The 14,882-nt window shown below is 38.6% G+C and overlaps 1 protein-coding gene across 6 annotated transcripts in view; it reads left to right on the top strand.

The window, feature by feature from the left end:
* ELF1 (E74 like ETS transcription factor 1) overlaps window positions 1-12,643 on the top strand; it is an 83,318-nt gene extending 70,675 nt beyond the window's left edge. For 5 of the 6 annotated variants that reach the window (XM_015619132.2, XM_015619138.3, XM_015619158.2 and 2 more), the window contains 3 exons: window positions 1,851-2,043; window positions 3,109-3,576; window positions 10,956-11,568. In XM_015619132.2, the coding sequence (XP_015474618.1) occupies window positions 1,851-2,043; window positions 3,109-3,576; window positions 10,956-11,568 (1,274 nt within the window). Of the gene's footprint in view, window positions 1-1,850; window positions 2,044-3,108; window positions 3,577-10,955 lie in introns of all 6 variants that reach the window. The other variant, XM_033514520.1, reaches the window with a different exon arrangement.
* The last annotated feature ends 2,239 nt before the right edge of the window (window positions 12,644-14,882 follow it).

The raw sequence follows: 14,882 nt of genomic DNA, 5'->3' as shown, positions 1-14,882 counted from the left end.
GATTCTAAAAGTTTCTGTCGATGATAGCAAAGATACTCTATAATTCTCATTTGTCCATTGTTACAAAATTGCTAATTCTGAAGGGAGTAAAATGGAGCATGTTGCCTGAAACCACTGCCTGTTATGAAAACTATTTGTTTTGCATTTTTAGGAACAGAGAATTGATGTAAAAACATAGTAATACGCCCATCCATGGCAGGGAAGCAGCTAGAAAAGCACAAGAAGGGCCTGGCTGTTACTTAGGGAGAACTTGTATGCTAAAATTACAAGCTCTCCATACAATTACATGATGCAATGCATAGCGAAAATTGAATTTTCCACATATTTTTCTGCTGTGACTCAGAGAAGGTTAAATATTCTGTCTGTAAGTAAAGCAAACCTGTTTTTTGCACCCAGTCCTCTCCACAGTGATTTGGATAGGCAGTGACAAATTTTCAGGTTCCCTTGATGCAGTTGAGCATTTTTAGTCTAGACTACAACAAAAACACCCTGGATTAGGTGGTAAATGGCTGGGAATGCTCTCACTCCTGTCTGACATAGTCTTGCCTAAGCAGTCTGTCTTTGCCTTTGGGGTATCTGAGGACCAGGAGGCTGGTTTATGTAAGATGGGAGACATTTGTTGTGTTTTTTTCTCTAGGAATGCTCATTTTTCAAACTTCCACCTGCTGAAGGAACTGCTAACATTTTTGTATTGGCAGTGCTGATGATTTTGATGAATATTTGCTAAATGTACTTTATAATATCGTATTATAGGATTTTCAATTTTTCTCGTTGAAAAAAAGGTCAGATTGATGGTCCTTAAAGTTGAAAAAAATCTGCTGGGCTAAATTGAAGCTATGGAAAGAGATCCTGTCACCTTCTGATCTGCTGGGTATCATTCTTTGTGAAACTTCAGCACATGCTATCCTTGCTGTTTTTGCACAGCTACTTGTGGGAGGTGATACACGTTTTTTCTTGGTTTCTCAGACTAACAACTAAGAAGCTTATGTGAAGCGTCAGATTCCCAAAAGAACATCAAATACCAAAAGCCTTTAAAAAAAGCAGGAAAAAGGGTCTCATTAGCTGTATGATTTTAGACTCCTTAAATGTGGTTTTGGAAGAAAAAAATGCAAATTTTGTGCTAGTTTTAAGTATTCACAATCTGTGATTTTAATACTCTTTCTTTATATGTGGTAAACACTGAACAGATGTGATGGATTTCCATATAGAAGTGTTTGTCCCTGCTTATTTGTAAAATGAAATTTGAATGTTTTCTACCAGCAAGCACAAACATTCACTGGATTAAAAAAAAATTACCTTTTTCTGTACTTTGTTGTTGAAGGTTTGCCTGCCTCAGCACATATCACTGATTGTTCCACATAAATCTCATTGTTTAAGGCAAGGATCTTGCTTAGCCTTTTAAAGGATTATAACACTCACCTCGATTCAGCAAAGCATTTAAGCAACAGCTTAATTTCCAGCATTTTTAGGGGATAGAACTGAACATGTTCCTTTTCAAGGTAAAGTGACTGCTTCTTTAGTTGGATTAGGCAGGAGGGAAATGGGCACATGGGTGACTAATGCTGTTGGTGGTCCTAATGGAGTGGCAGTAGGTTACAGAGTGGCTGGGGTATTTGGACACCTAGATTATGATAACTCACAGGATTATAATAACTTCCCTTCCCATGCTCTTCCATCACTATTTCCTGGTCTTGATTATATATTATAATGTATTTTGTAAAGATACCAACTTCTTAATTTTAAGATTATTTGCATCATTATATAAAATATGGCCAAGTAACTTTTTTGTTGTTGCTTGTTTTTTGGTGGGGGTTTTTTTTTTTTTCATTTCTGAAATTCTTTTATTCTAGGAAATACAATTTATCTCTGGGAGTTCTTACTAGCACTGCTCCAGGACAAAGCTACATGTCCTAAATATATCAAATGGACTCAAAGAGAGAAGGGCATTTTCAAACTGGTTGATTCCAAAGCTGTGTCCAGGTTGTGGGGAAAACACAAAAACAAACCTGACATGAATTATGAAACAATGGGTAGAGCTCTCAGGTATGTGCATTTTTAATAGTAGACTGGTTTTGTTCCATTAAATGCCTCATCTAATTTGAATAACAGAAAAATCTAGTATTCTGTTAGTTTGGGAAATGAAAATGTTATTTCAGCAAAATAACTTGGCTAACTAAAAGTAACCCTCACTAACCTCAATTCCAAGTAAGTCGCATTCAGTTTCGGCATAGGCGTTTTTCAGTACTGCTGCAAAACTGCATCTTCACAGTCAGACACAGACTTAAGTAAGAGGCTGAAGATTTCAAGTGGGGCAAATCTTTTATATAAAATTTGAATCTCTTGTAAAAAATCACCAACATTCATGTGTTTTCATCAAATTATTTCTACTTGTTGCATATGATTCCATCTCCAGTGGAAAATACAGTTTTAGAATTCAGTTCTGGCTTTATTTCTCTGAACTTGTGTGTACATACACAAGTACAAAACATAGAATTATGTGCCACTGCCTGTCAGGCTGGGAGTTTTCTCATACACAAAATTTGTGCAAAATAAGTAGACAACCATGGAACTTTAGTCTTAGCAGCTGACTGATAATTGTCCAACTGAGCTGCATGCATTTCATTTCCCCTCACCTTGGTGTGCATAATTTCAAGTTGTCCTACTAGTTTGTAAATATAACAGAAACAGTACCCTCCTGTCCTGTTCCCTTCACTTTGTTGTAGCGAAAATGTCTGCCTGTGCTCACTGGTGAATAAACACAAATTCTGATATTTGGAAGAACTGTAGGAGTCAAAAGGAGAATTGAAAGTTTTGTGCAACTTTTTACAAAGTGTGAGTTAATTGCAGATCTGCCAAGTCACGGAGTTCTCTCTCTCCTCAGAGTTATCTATGTTTGAAGTTAAAAGGTGGCATGAAATATCAGTAAAAAAAGAGTTGTTTGAGGGGAAAAAAATACACTATTAAATTGGCCATTTTTTATAATGAAGAAACTAGACACATGAATTTTTTTGATTTGCTGGTGCTGTGTTTATTTTCTGGGAATTTGGTTGTTTGGTTTTGTTTTTGGCAAAAAACCTGTGTAACTTGATGTGGATGCACTTTAAACAGATACTATTACCAAAGAGGAATCCTTGCTAAAGTAGAAGGTCAGCGCCTGGTATATCAATTTAAAGACATGCCAAAAGATCTCATCTATATTGATGATGAAGATGCGAGCCCAAGCACTGAATCATCAGATTCAACTCTGCTCTCACCTGCTGTGGCCAACAGAAACCAATCAAGCAGAACTAGAGCGTCTGCAAATGCAGGAACAAAGGGAGGATCAACCTCAGTGGTAAAAACAGGAAACTCAAAGCCTGCTAAGCTGAAGGAGCAAGTAGAAGTTGTACAGCAGCAGACATCTGGCTTGACTTCTGAAGTTTTGAGGACAATGCAATCTCCACAGCCAGTACAACCCACTCAGCTTTTTCGGACAGTTCATGTAATGCAGCCATTGCAGCCCCTCACAGAAGGACAAGCAGCTGTAACCAGTAATGTTCCAGATGAGTCATTAAATTCCTCAGTTCAGAATATAAGGTAAGAAAATGTACAGAAAAGAAATATTTGAATAATAGTAAATTCACTGGATGATGGCTAGATATACTTGATTCTTTGTTTTACTTCCAAGAAATGCTAGTCTTCCAGTTTGATTGAAGTGAAATGATGTCTTTGTGGCTCATCCCAGGAATTTGAAGCTAATTACAGCATAATATGACAGGTACACACATAAGTGTACTGCTTGGGGTGAAGGGAAGCTCATCTTGTCCATGGGGTTAGGCCTGATGCATATCATTTAGAAAGTAAAAATACACAACTTCTCTTTAAAAGAGAAATGACATGGTCAGTTCTGTTCCACAGTAGAAGCTATGTTTTCATGCCTGTTTTTACACTGGTGTCTTTGCTTTTGAATTTTACATGGTAGGCCTGTATGATACCTTCAAAATTATTTTTCTTTGTAAGAATTTTTGTCATCTTTTGCATCTTTTGTATTGTCCCCAGTTATAAGGAAAAGCTCCATATTACCTGCTCTAGCATTTTGCTGTTTACAAGAACAAGTTCTTCCAATTTTGGGAAACAACAGAACAGTCCTTTGGGAGCTATGCATCTGCAGACATTTGGGAGACAGTCATGCTTCCATGCTTAATTTGTGAGTCAGCTAACACTACACAGCACTTAAGCATCATGACTCTTTTGCACCTACCCCTTAATAGCAGGATTTACTTGTAAAAATGGACAAGGGCAATATAGTAAAGTAGTACAGAGATAATTGAGGCTATACCAAACCATAAAAGTCAGCAGAACAATAATACTAAACATGAATAGTGGGAAAGTTCAGCAATTTGCAGAGTTAAATAGCTTCAGGCTAGACCTACACTAAATTATGGATGACCAACAATATCAGTAATATAGATGGTATGAGGAATGGTAACAACAATAACAGAAGTATCTGTAAGACTTAAGGCAGGCAAGAAGTCCAGCCTAACATTTGGAAAACTATTCAGTGACATTATGACATCCAGTTATCGCATTACAATATCTCCCAGTCAGACCTTGGGTAATAAGCTAAGGGAAAAAATAGTAGAGATGATACATGTGTGAAGTTCAAATGAAACAGAAGCCTTAAATCCTTAGAGTTCTGTATTATGTTGGTTCTCATCCATTGTTTTTAACCAGAACATTATTCCATGAAGTCTCCAGCTGTACTTAGCCAAGATGACAAAGTGAAAAAGTTAAAAAAGAAGCATCAAACCTTTTCAGAATGGTATAGAAGTACTGCTGATTAAGAAAGTTTATACTAAAGGGTCTGAGCAGTTAGAGTGAAAATACAAACTACAATTCAGACTTTTTTGGTGTGCTTTTAACTAGGTTGGGACAAGCTGCAAATTAGGTGCCAATGTCTCCTGTGCAGTAGACAGTGCCCATGCCAGGTTCTCAAATACAATTTATGACAGATATATTTCTGCTCAGCTTCAAAGGGCAAGCTTCAGATAGTTAGTTGAGGTAGAATGACACACTTAACATAGTTCAGAGCATATGTTTTAGGTCTTGTTTTATAATAAGGCTGAAACAAAAGTTTGTTCAAACAGTTGTAAATCTTCAGCAGATGAATGTGTTTGTATACACACATTCTGAATTGCTGCAGCAGGGCTTCCATAAGCCCTGAAATGAATGGTTTGCATGATTTGAAAATGTACATGGTATGTACATTTATATTGTGTGTATATATATATGTGTGTGTGTATATATATATGTGTGTGTGTATATATATATATCTATATGTATATGGTATACAATGGTATGACTGCCATTGTAGACTAAGAACTTTCAAACCTTCTGATGTATGCACACACTCTGTGGGGTTGTGGTTGGAGTCACTTTATACTGTGGGAAGCATGAGGACAAATAGCAGTTTTTGTTGCCAGTTGCTGTTCAGTGGCTGGGGCACGTAAATAGTCAAGATCATTTCGGCAAAACAGCAACAAGGATCTGGTAATGATCCTCAAAAGGTTTTCTGATGGTTAATGGTTGGGTTCTGCCTTGAAGCATGAACATCTTGAACCCATATAATTTGTCTTATGCAATTTAATTTCTGAAGTTTTACTCATGTAGAAGTTCACCCATCTTCTTCATGGAAATAAATGTTTTCCCTTCTGCAGCAATTTGCTTCTGTTCTGTTGTGAGAAGAAAAAAATAATAGAGAAATTATTGATCATCTTTGAGGTCAAAACAATTGGTTTCTTAACACTTAACCACAGTCTTCAGAGAATGTTATGTTTGAACGTGCATCTTCTCTGCTAAGTGACTTGGTAAAAGAATCATATTTGAAGATTGTTGTGAAGTGCTTGTGTCATCATCCCTGACCTGCACTAGGCAGCACTGCCTGGTACAGACCACTTCCGAAGCATCATTGGGAGAGTGTTGCAGCCCAAGGCCCAAGTTCCCCAAGGCCTCCTGGCATTTCTCAAAGGAATGGGCATGTCAATGTAAATCTGTGGTTGACTCTTCACAAAACAGGCAGTGACTTCATTTATAGCTGCACAAAGCTTGTATCTTACTCTGAAGTGGAAAGGTCTTGGCTTTTGGATGGCTTTTGATGTGCTTTTTGGACAAGTTTTAGTGCTGCTCTATGAAAAGAAGACAAGAAGTGTTACTTACAAAGGAGAAAAGTCTCTTCTTCAGCCCCAGTGCTTAAACAGAAAGGCTATGATGTGCTAACTGAGGCTTGGGAAACAGGGCAGGAGCAGGGTCAGGTCAAGCAAACTGGGTTTTGCTGACTGAGGAAAACATCTGGTATCCCCAGTGGGAATATTCAGAATTGTAAACACCCTGCTGTTCTGCAGGTCTAACTGTTCTGGCTCAGTATGTGCAGGCACAGTAACTGCAGACTCCAGTCGTGCAACTGAGAGCTGAGTTTGGTACCACGTTTCCAATGAGAAGATAAAACCAAAAATGCCTCTCTGGATGAGCATTTTATTGCTTACTTTTTCTGATGAGCCACCTTTTATGAGGAAGAAAAAGTTTCTTTGAGTTTTGTGCTTGTAAAATTATTCTGTTTAAAGCAGAATAACTGATATAGGTTAACCAGAATACCTGGATCATTGGAGTAATTGCTTTTTGCCTTGAAATTAGGAGGCACTAGCCTGGTATTCATCTATGTGTACATTGGCTCATTGAGCATTAAAGGGCATCCTTTCTGTTGCTGCAGAAAGTGCACCTCTCCTGTTGGGGTAGTGACTTACCTTGCCTAGGGCATCCTACAAGGCTTGTCCATGTTTGGACAAGTAAATTTCTTCCTTAAATGATGAAGACTGCAGATAAAGACAGATGTATTTTCATTTGCCTTTAATCTAAAATAGCAGTGATTTAAGATGGAGTGAAAAGAGATTCTTATGTTACTTTCAGTTCAGAGAATATCATATAGGGAGTAATTTTAAGTTATATGCCTGTCTCTGTTATTGGCTATATGGGACATGGCTGAACCTTCTAGCTGGCAGATCCATATACCAAGAAACTTGCAATTAGCTGACTTCTGACAGGCCCTGTGCAATGTTTCAGCACATTTCAGGCTTTAATCTGTTTCTGTCAAAATTCAGCTTACTGTTTCTTTTCTGCACTTGCAAGTTGTCATTGTGATAGCTTGGACAGAGCACATTAGAAGACCAGAATCCTGACTCAGTTTTGTAGCTGGGAGAAAGCTAATACAGAGCACAGAGGATCAATGGAATATGCTCTCTGTGTTCACTTCTGAACAGGAGAACCTTGACATGATGAATCAGCCACAGTTTTTGTCTTGATCTTTTTGCAACCTTCAAGGTAGAAAATTACTTCTGAAGGTGATACAAGTACACATTGCAGTGTCAGGATCCTGATTCAAGGGGAGGAGGAAGTAGCTGAACATGAACCATGTTTTTTCAGGGTATGAGCATTCTGTGTAACAGTGATGAAGCCAAGAATTCACCAACACCATGTATTGGTCCCAGTAAGCAGAGCCAATTGCCTTTGAAGGTCACGTGTACCCAAGCAAACACATGCTTTCTGCTGTTGTTCCAAAATCTGTTTCTGTGTCCAGGCTGTGATGCTTTGGTGGTCTGACTGCAGCAATGCTGATGCTGAAAAAAAAATAAAATTGTCTAGCAGGAGTTTATCAACTATGAAAATATGATTACAGCTGCTATTTCAAATTAAGTGTCTTCATCTCATACTTTATATAGACATTGTGTGCATAAGTTGCACAGTGAATGTCACCATTATTTTCTGTAATCATCCTTCACACCCTATCTCTATTGGTTTTTGCTTAAGCTCACATAATCCCACAGACACAGAGAACCAGTCTGGCACTGTCCAACTGAGATTTTGCATTGACCATCCAATTTCAGTCCCTTTTTTTCTTGAATAAGAGCAAGAGTCCCATCTGCTTGATGTCAGTTGGCAGCTCATCACTCCTGTGCCATTTCTATAGGTCTCCTGAATAAAAACCATCACAGGTGTAAGTCTTGGTAAAGGGCTCCCTGGGACTTGATGGGGAACATGGGCAAAAGATGACAGCAGCTGAGGACTTGCAGATAACCAGAAACAACTTCTGAAGACCTTCCTTTGATTGGCCACCATCAGTGCACGTGCTTTGCTTCTGTTTGTCTTTAGCCAGCAGTCTTCTGTCAGTGTTCCAAATGCAAGCCTGAAGTTTAAAAAGCTCTCCAGCACACTGACTAGTAGGTATTGTTGGATCTGGCTCACTGCTGCCATAGCCTTCCCCAAAGGAAGGGAAATGGGACTGTTACAAAGAGCTCAGCTCTGTAATCTCTTAAGTGAAGGCTTGACTGCAATCCAGGTTTCAGGTTGCTGAGGAAAAATGTCCTTCCTGAGGGAGGTGCAGAAATAGGCTGATGTGGTCTCAGTGAGCTTCTACAAGAAACTCTGATTTAGCTTACAACAGGGCGTGTTTCTCACAACACATTTCCAATATGGACAACTTCTATCACAGCAAAGACTTTGGTTATAGCCAAACATTTTGATTTTCCTGCACCTGAAGAAGACCTTTTCTCAAGCCCACTTCTGATTTAATTTCTGAGATATTCAAGAAGGCAGCTATTTATTGACAGAAAGGACTATAGTGTCATTTAATCAGATTAATTTTTTTTCTACACAATACGAATATATCCATAGGAGCTCTTTTTCCGTGTCTTTGGCACTGCTGAAAGAGGTGGACCTTCTGCAGGTCTGTTAGTAGCAAAGTTCCCGAGTTTAAATTCTGGTAACTGTGCAGTTTTGAAGAATTCTGGAAAGAAGACTGTTAGACTTTGTGGTTCAGTAAAAAAGACACCTTGAGCACTGAGTCCTCTGACTATTCTCTCTTACCTCTCTTTCTGTATTTCTTAACATTGCTTTGTTTCATTTTATTACTGTGCTGTGAAATACTTGGTTTACCTTGGCTTGCCTCAGTATTTTTGGTATCTTCTCCATATCATAAATTTAACATAAATTACCATAAATAAACTTGTTTTTCTTGCCGGTCACTATTTACCTCTTGATGAGCTAATAAGATATTGCGCAATTCTAGGCCATTAACGGTAAAAAATGGCCTAACAAATACATGATCGTTTTCTGCCAAGCTAAAATGACTTCAGAATTTTTGTCATTCTTTTCTCAGTTGTAATCAGATTGTTTTATGGCAGCATTTCCTTTCCATCACTGTTGCTCAATGTTCTTGTTCTTTTTGAAACCTCAGCAGCAACTCTTAAAATAATCACCCAAAAGATTTGTACCTTAGAGAAGAAAGGCTGTTAGCAAAATGCCAGTGAAATTCAGAAACAGCAAAATATAGACTTAAAAGCACCTAGAATAGTGTAGCACAGTGTTAATAAATTGCCTTAATTATTGTGTACTTTTTTTTTGTAAAACAGACAAAATTATTAACCAAGCTGTATCTTTTCCAATAGTATTTAAGGCAAATTGTTTAGGCAGACAGATTTTTAGTTATTAATCAGCTTTAACAATTAAGACAAATGTTTTGCTTGGCCACTATTAGCATAAATAAATATTCTTGTACAGATACCTGCTGCATGCTTCCCTTGTAGTAAGTTCCCACTGTGTGTGTATGAACAGGTCGATACATGTGTGTATCATATATTTTGGCTGATGGAGAAGACAACACATCTGGAGTAAAAGGCATGGGACTGCCTTTCAAGAGAAATAAAATGGCTTAAGATTAATATGCAGATACTAGAGTGTGCTGAGACAAATGTCTCTCAAAGCTGTTGCTCCTGGTGCTTTACAGATAGATACCTGCATTGATTAGATGCAGTTCACACATTTTGAGCTTATCCTTCAAAGCCACTTGGCAGCTAGCAGCTTTTATTTTTACAAAACAACAACAGAACAAGGAAGTAGCTTCAAGGTAATTCTTGGAGGGCATACCAGCACAGGTTAGCAGATTCAGCCCCTGCTTTCAAAATTGCAGCTCTTGAGTCATTCATAACCCTTCAAACTCAGGTAAATTTCCTCATGGATTAAAGAACTGGCTTGGTATCTATTCTGATACTTTTGATGCTTTTTTGATGTCACAAGCTGTGGCAGTTACCCTTCCATCCCTTCCTCTCTCCTTCCCCTGGTAACCATTTATGTTTTTCGAGGTTTTTGTTTTCTTTTGCTTTAATTTGTGTGACTGGAGCATGTTTCCACATTTAAGTCAGCACTGCATACTGCAGCAATACAGCCTTTAATCCTCTAATGTCCCCACAGCTCTGCATCTATTGACAGTAATGTGGTATCCAAGTCTGCTAGCCTGCAACTGATGGAATCACCCTAACTTAAAATGATGTTTTTGAAGCAGGTTCTGATCAGTTGTTTTACCAGAAGGTGTGTGTGAGCCTGGCAGACAGAGAATGCTGTGTCCTGTGAATGTGGCAAGGTTGTGCCCAGACACTACTACTTGCTATTGCTACCATGTGGATACTTTTGAATATAGTTAAATGTATATGTGGATGTCAGGACAATCTTAAGGTCAGACATATGAATTATTTAGGCTTATGATTTATTAATTACTTGGCATAATTTTTGAAACTGATGGCAGATGTCTAGTGGGTTGTGCTTTTGATATTGGTCAGTGCTTGAAATGAAGGTCTTGGATGTGATTCCCAGGTTTCGTGATGAACCAACTGAATGTTTCAAAGGTAGGCTGTTCAGCATTGGCGGTATTGTTCATGCAGGGTACCTTTACTTTGGGAACTGTCTTGCTGAATTCAGGGGTCAGGTCCAGTTCTTGTTTTATTAGGAGAATTCTGCTACCTGTTTTGGAAATGTTGGGTAAATTAAATGTTTTTATTCCAACTGTTTTTTCTGTAGTAAATCTATAATTATTTTTTTCAAGATGCAGCATGGAAGTGTTCTGACCCAATAATCTTCTCTAACCTTACCAGGACTTTACAGACCCCAACCCAGGTTCCAGTGGTTGTTTCTCCTGGAAATCAACAGCTGCATACTGTAACACTCCAGACAGTGCCTCTTACTACAGTGATAGCCAGCACAGATCCAGCCTCAGTACCAGCAGCACAGAAATTCATTTTACAAGCCATTCCTACTTCCCAGCCCATGACGGTTCTTAAAGAAAACATCATGCTACAGTCTCAGAAGCCAGTCTCACCTCCTTCCTCGATTGTGCTGAGCCCAGCACAAGTTCAGCAGGTGCTCACCAGCAGCGTGCAGACAATTTGCAATGGAACAGTCAACATGGCCTCATCTCCATCCTTCAGTGCCACCACCCCTGTGGTGACATTCTCGCCCAGCAGCTCACAGGTGGTGTCTCAGCCATCGGGCACAGTGATTACTTCAGTCATCAAAGCACCAGACACGAAGCAGGTTGGCCTACAAGAAGAGGAAAAGGAGGAGAGTGACAAAGTAGAAGATACTGAGCAGTCGGAGCAGAGAATCCAGCAGCAACCATTTGTGATGGTAGTGTCCAGTTCAAATAATTTCCCATCTAACGTGCAAGTGAAGCAAGAAAATGAGCCATTGGAACCCAATTCGTATTGATAATGAAATAATTAAAAAAAAAAAAATAAAAGACCCTGTGGATGATTATTTTCATAAATGTGATGGGACCTTTTCAGTTGTGTATATATGATTTGATTCTGAAGCATGATGTTGCAAAGCTACTTAATTTCTGCAGTTAATTCTTAGAATTCATGCTTTAGGATGGATTTTGATTTTCTGTTAATTGTTATCATATAAATAAAATTATATATTACTCATTTTTCAAAGTACAGGCATGAAGGAACATGCTTTCTATGCTATGAAGACTTTCTCCTGAGGTTGTTGGCCAAAGTTTCAAACTTCTCTATTATTTTGTTGTCAGTCTGTTGCCGATTTACATTGCAGTAATGTTATTGTAACCTTTTCTGTTTAATCTGTATGTGTATCACCTTTGGAAGCAGCAGTTAGTTTTAGTAAGACAGTTTCATTCCATGTGTTTGAATTTTTATGATCGAGTATCTGTTTCATATCAGTGAATGACATCAGTTTTAGACTTTGATAACCAGGTATCCTCTTGCATTTTTTGCAGCACAAGCTCTTGTGCATGCAAAATTGAATATACACTCCTATTGAGAGTACTCAAAACATATATTCCAGTAATGGACAATGCCATGTCTATATTTTATATGAAAACATCAGATATATTTAATTACAGAAGCTAACGGCATCACTACAGGTGCAAATGTTTCATGCCATTTTGCAACTATGAAGCTTAACAATCTTGCTTTCTACTTCAGATTATTTTGTAAGGGGGGAGGGAAATTAAATATATACAATTTATGCAGGTTTTTGGAGATTAATACTGCTAAGAGTTCTTGGTTTTGATTGTAAATACTGTATATTCAATGTTGCAGGGAAGTTTTTTCAGCTAATTTTTTTCCATACAAATTTTTGATAGATGCAAATAAGATCAATAAGATCATTATGTTTAGAGGTCTAATGTTATATGTATTCATATTACTGAGTGACTTTGTATTTAAAGACAAATTTTTAAATGATGGAGCCCATTGAACCATGGGTCCTTCTTTTGTATTTTTAATTGGTTTATTATGAAAATAAATCAAATGCAAAAATATTTTTTTGTATTTACTTTGAAATGTTTTTTATTATTATAATGTTTTGACAATTATCATAAATAACTAAAATACAGTGAGAAACAGGACAATGTGATTAGTCAGTGTGGCTCTGTGGTGGAACACAAGCAATTTACAAATCACTTCTGAGTAGACTTCAACACAGTCAGTGTGCTGTCAGTGTCCTTTGAAACAGCAGTAATCTATATTTTTGTAGCTGAAGTGAAGGTTGAACTAAATCCAGGAACTGGACTTAAACTTCTTCTTTTCCATCACTTCCCAGTACGTTACAGACAAACACAAAATTTTGAGCATAATTCACAAAGCTTGTTCTAGCTTGTATGATACAACTGACAGCCCAAACTATTAGGGCTTCAAAAACTTGCATGTTGCAGTTTTTAAGCAGAGGATAAGTTAATAATAAATACAATGCCTGATATTATGATTCTATCAATATAAAATGAAAAGGCATATGACTTTCTATGACTGAATTAATGTTGGAGTTTTATTGATTGGTAGGTAAGGTTAAAAATAACTTCAAGCACTAGTACTAGAAAAACTAATAAGAGCAGAATTGTGGCAGAGAGAGTGTGGTCTTGCTGCTTGACAGAAGAAACTCTACAAACTATGGAACAAGCAGTTCTCTGCCACAGCTGCCGTGTTAATTCAGTGTTTCTTCCCTCTGACTCAGCAGTCCACCTGCAAACCCAGCACCTCACCCCATTTACAGGAAGGCTGGTCATACCCACACTGGTGGTTGTTTATCTGGCAGCGCTCCCTGCAGCTGAGGAGCACTGGCAATATTTTCAGGAATGTGGATAAGCACTGTGGAAGTGTGTTTGGTAACAGTCCTCATCCCAAGGGCTATGTTAGATTGTCAGAAGCACTAGAGAGGGAGGCTAGTTTTTTAAATCAAACTGTAACATAGTTTTCCTATACTACAAGTACTTCATAATTCTAGGAAACCTGAAGTGATAATACTTGACTGACATTAGTGTTTTTAGGTACAGGGAAGTTGATTTGGTGTTTACTGGAAATGTGGGGGGAAAAAAATTGCACCATAAGGTTACAGCTTTACCAACAAAACTTCATGCCATAAATGCAGCTATTACACATGGAAAATGATTTCTCAGTTTCGTTTATGTCAGTTGGAGAAAATCTCCAGCAGCAGTAACGTGTCTCCAGCAGCAGACTGTTGTATAACAGACAGTAAATGGAAATCACTCCCTCCCCATATCCCTTGGGCTCTGGTGTGCCAGCCGGGTGGATCTGTACTTTGAACTCTCTTTGCTATGGCAAAGGAAGGGAGAAGCTGGAGTAAATCATAAAATGAGAGCTCACATTGGGAGTTTGAGCAACCCCTCCCCTGTCATAGCTGCCTTTGTGCCTGTGGCAGCAGCCAAACAAAACACAACAGCTAAAATCCTAGTCACTTCTGAGTCAGAAAATAAAAATTGAGGCCTCAGTTCTTTTCCACACATGTGTGAATCCATGGAGGAGAAAAAGTCCTTTTTTTTTTTTTTTTTTTATTTCTGAGACATTTGACGAAAGGAAATGCCATCCTTCTCCTAGAGGATTGCAAATCACCACCCTGTTGTCCTGAACATAGGCTGGGTACCTGGTGCACAGCATCAGCTCACACACTGAGAGGTATTTCTGTTTTGTATTCTGATTTGCACAAAGTAGGGAGCTAGGTGGTAACCCACAAAAGGCTGTTTGTTTCTCTAATTACTATAACTTCACAACAGGTATAAATTTTAATAAAGGCATAAGTCTTCACTGGCTACAAATTATAGAACATTTTCATTAATTAGAAATCAATAAGTGTTTAAGGAAATACTGGACTTGGCCTGGTTCATATGACGGTGTTCAATCAGGGGCTGGGCTCGATGATCTCAGAGGTCCTTTCCAGACAAACTGATTCTGCGATCTCTTGCTTCTCACGCCTGCGTGAGTTCTTCCCTCCCTCCGAGCCTGGGGTCCGCCTCGAGGAGGTGCTCAGGGGCTCGGTGGTCCCGATGTCCCACTGCTGCAATGACCTTTCCCCCAGTTACTGCCCAGTCCTGCTGACTCCACTGCTGACGGCTCCCGCCCAGCCACACAATTCCTCTGCTGACTGTTCTCCCTTTTCCTTTCAAACGAAAGATCAGCCACGCGTACCATGCTCACAGCGCAACTGCGCAACTACTCAGTCATCACTGGGCCAGCTACAGCTACCGGTTAACAACTGGAGAAAATGAA

Source organism: Parus major, chromosome 1 (genome assembly GCF_001522545.3).
Source record: "Parus major isolate Abel chromosome 1, Parus_major1.1, whole genome shotgun sequence".
Lineage (NCBI taxonomy): Eukaryota > Metazoa > Chordata > Aves > Passeriformes > Paridae > Parus > Parus major.
Note: the sequence above shows the minus strand (reverse complement) of the source record. Positions and strands in the feature narration are given on the sequence as shown.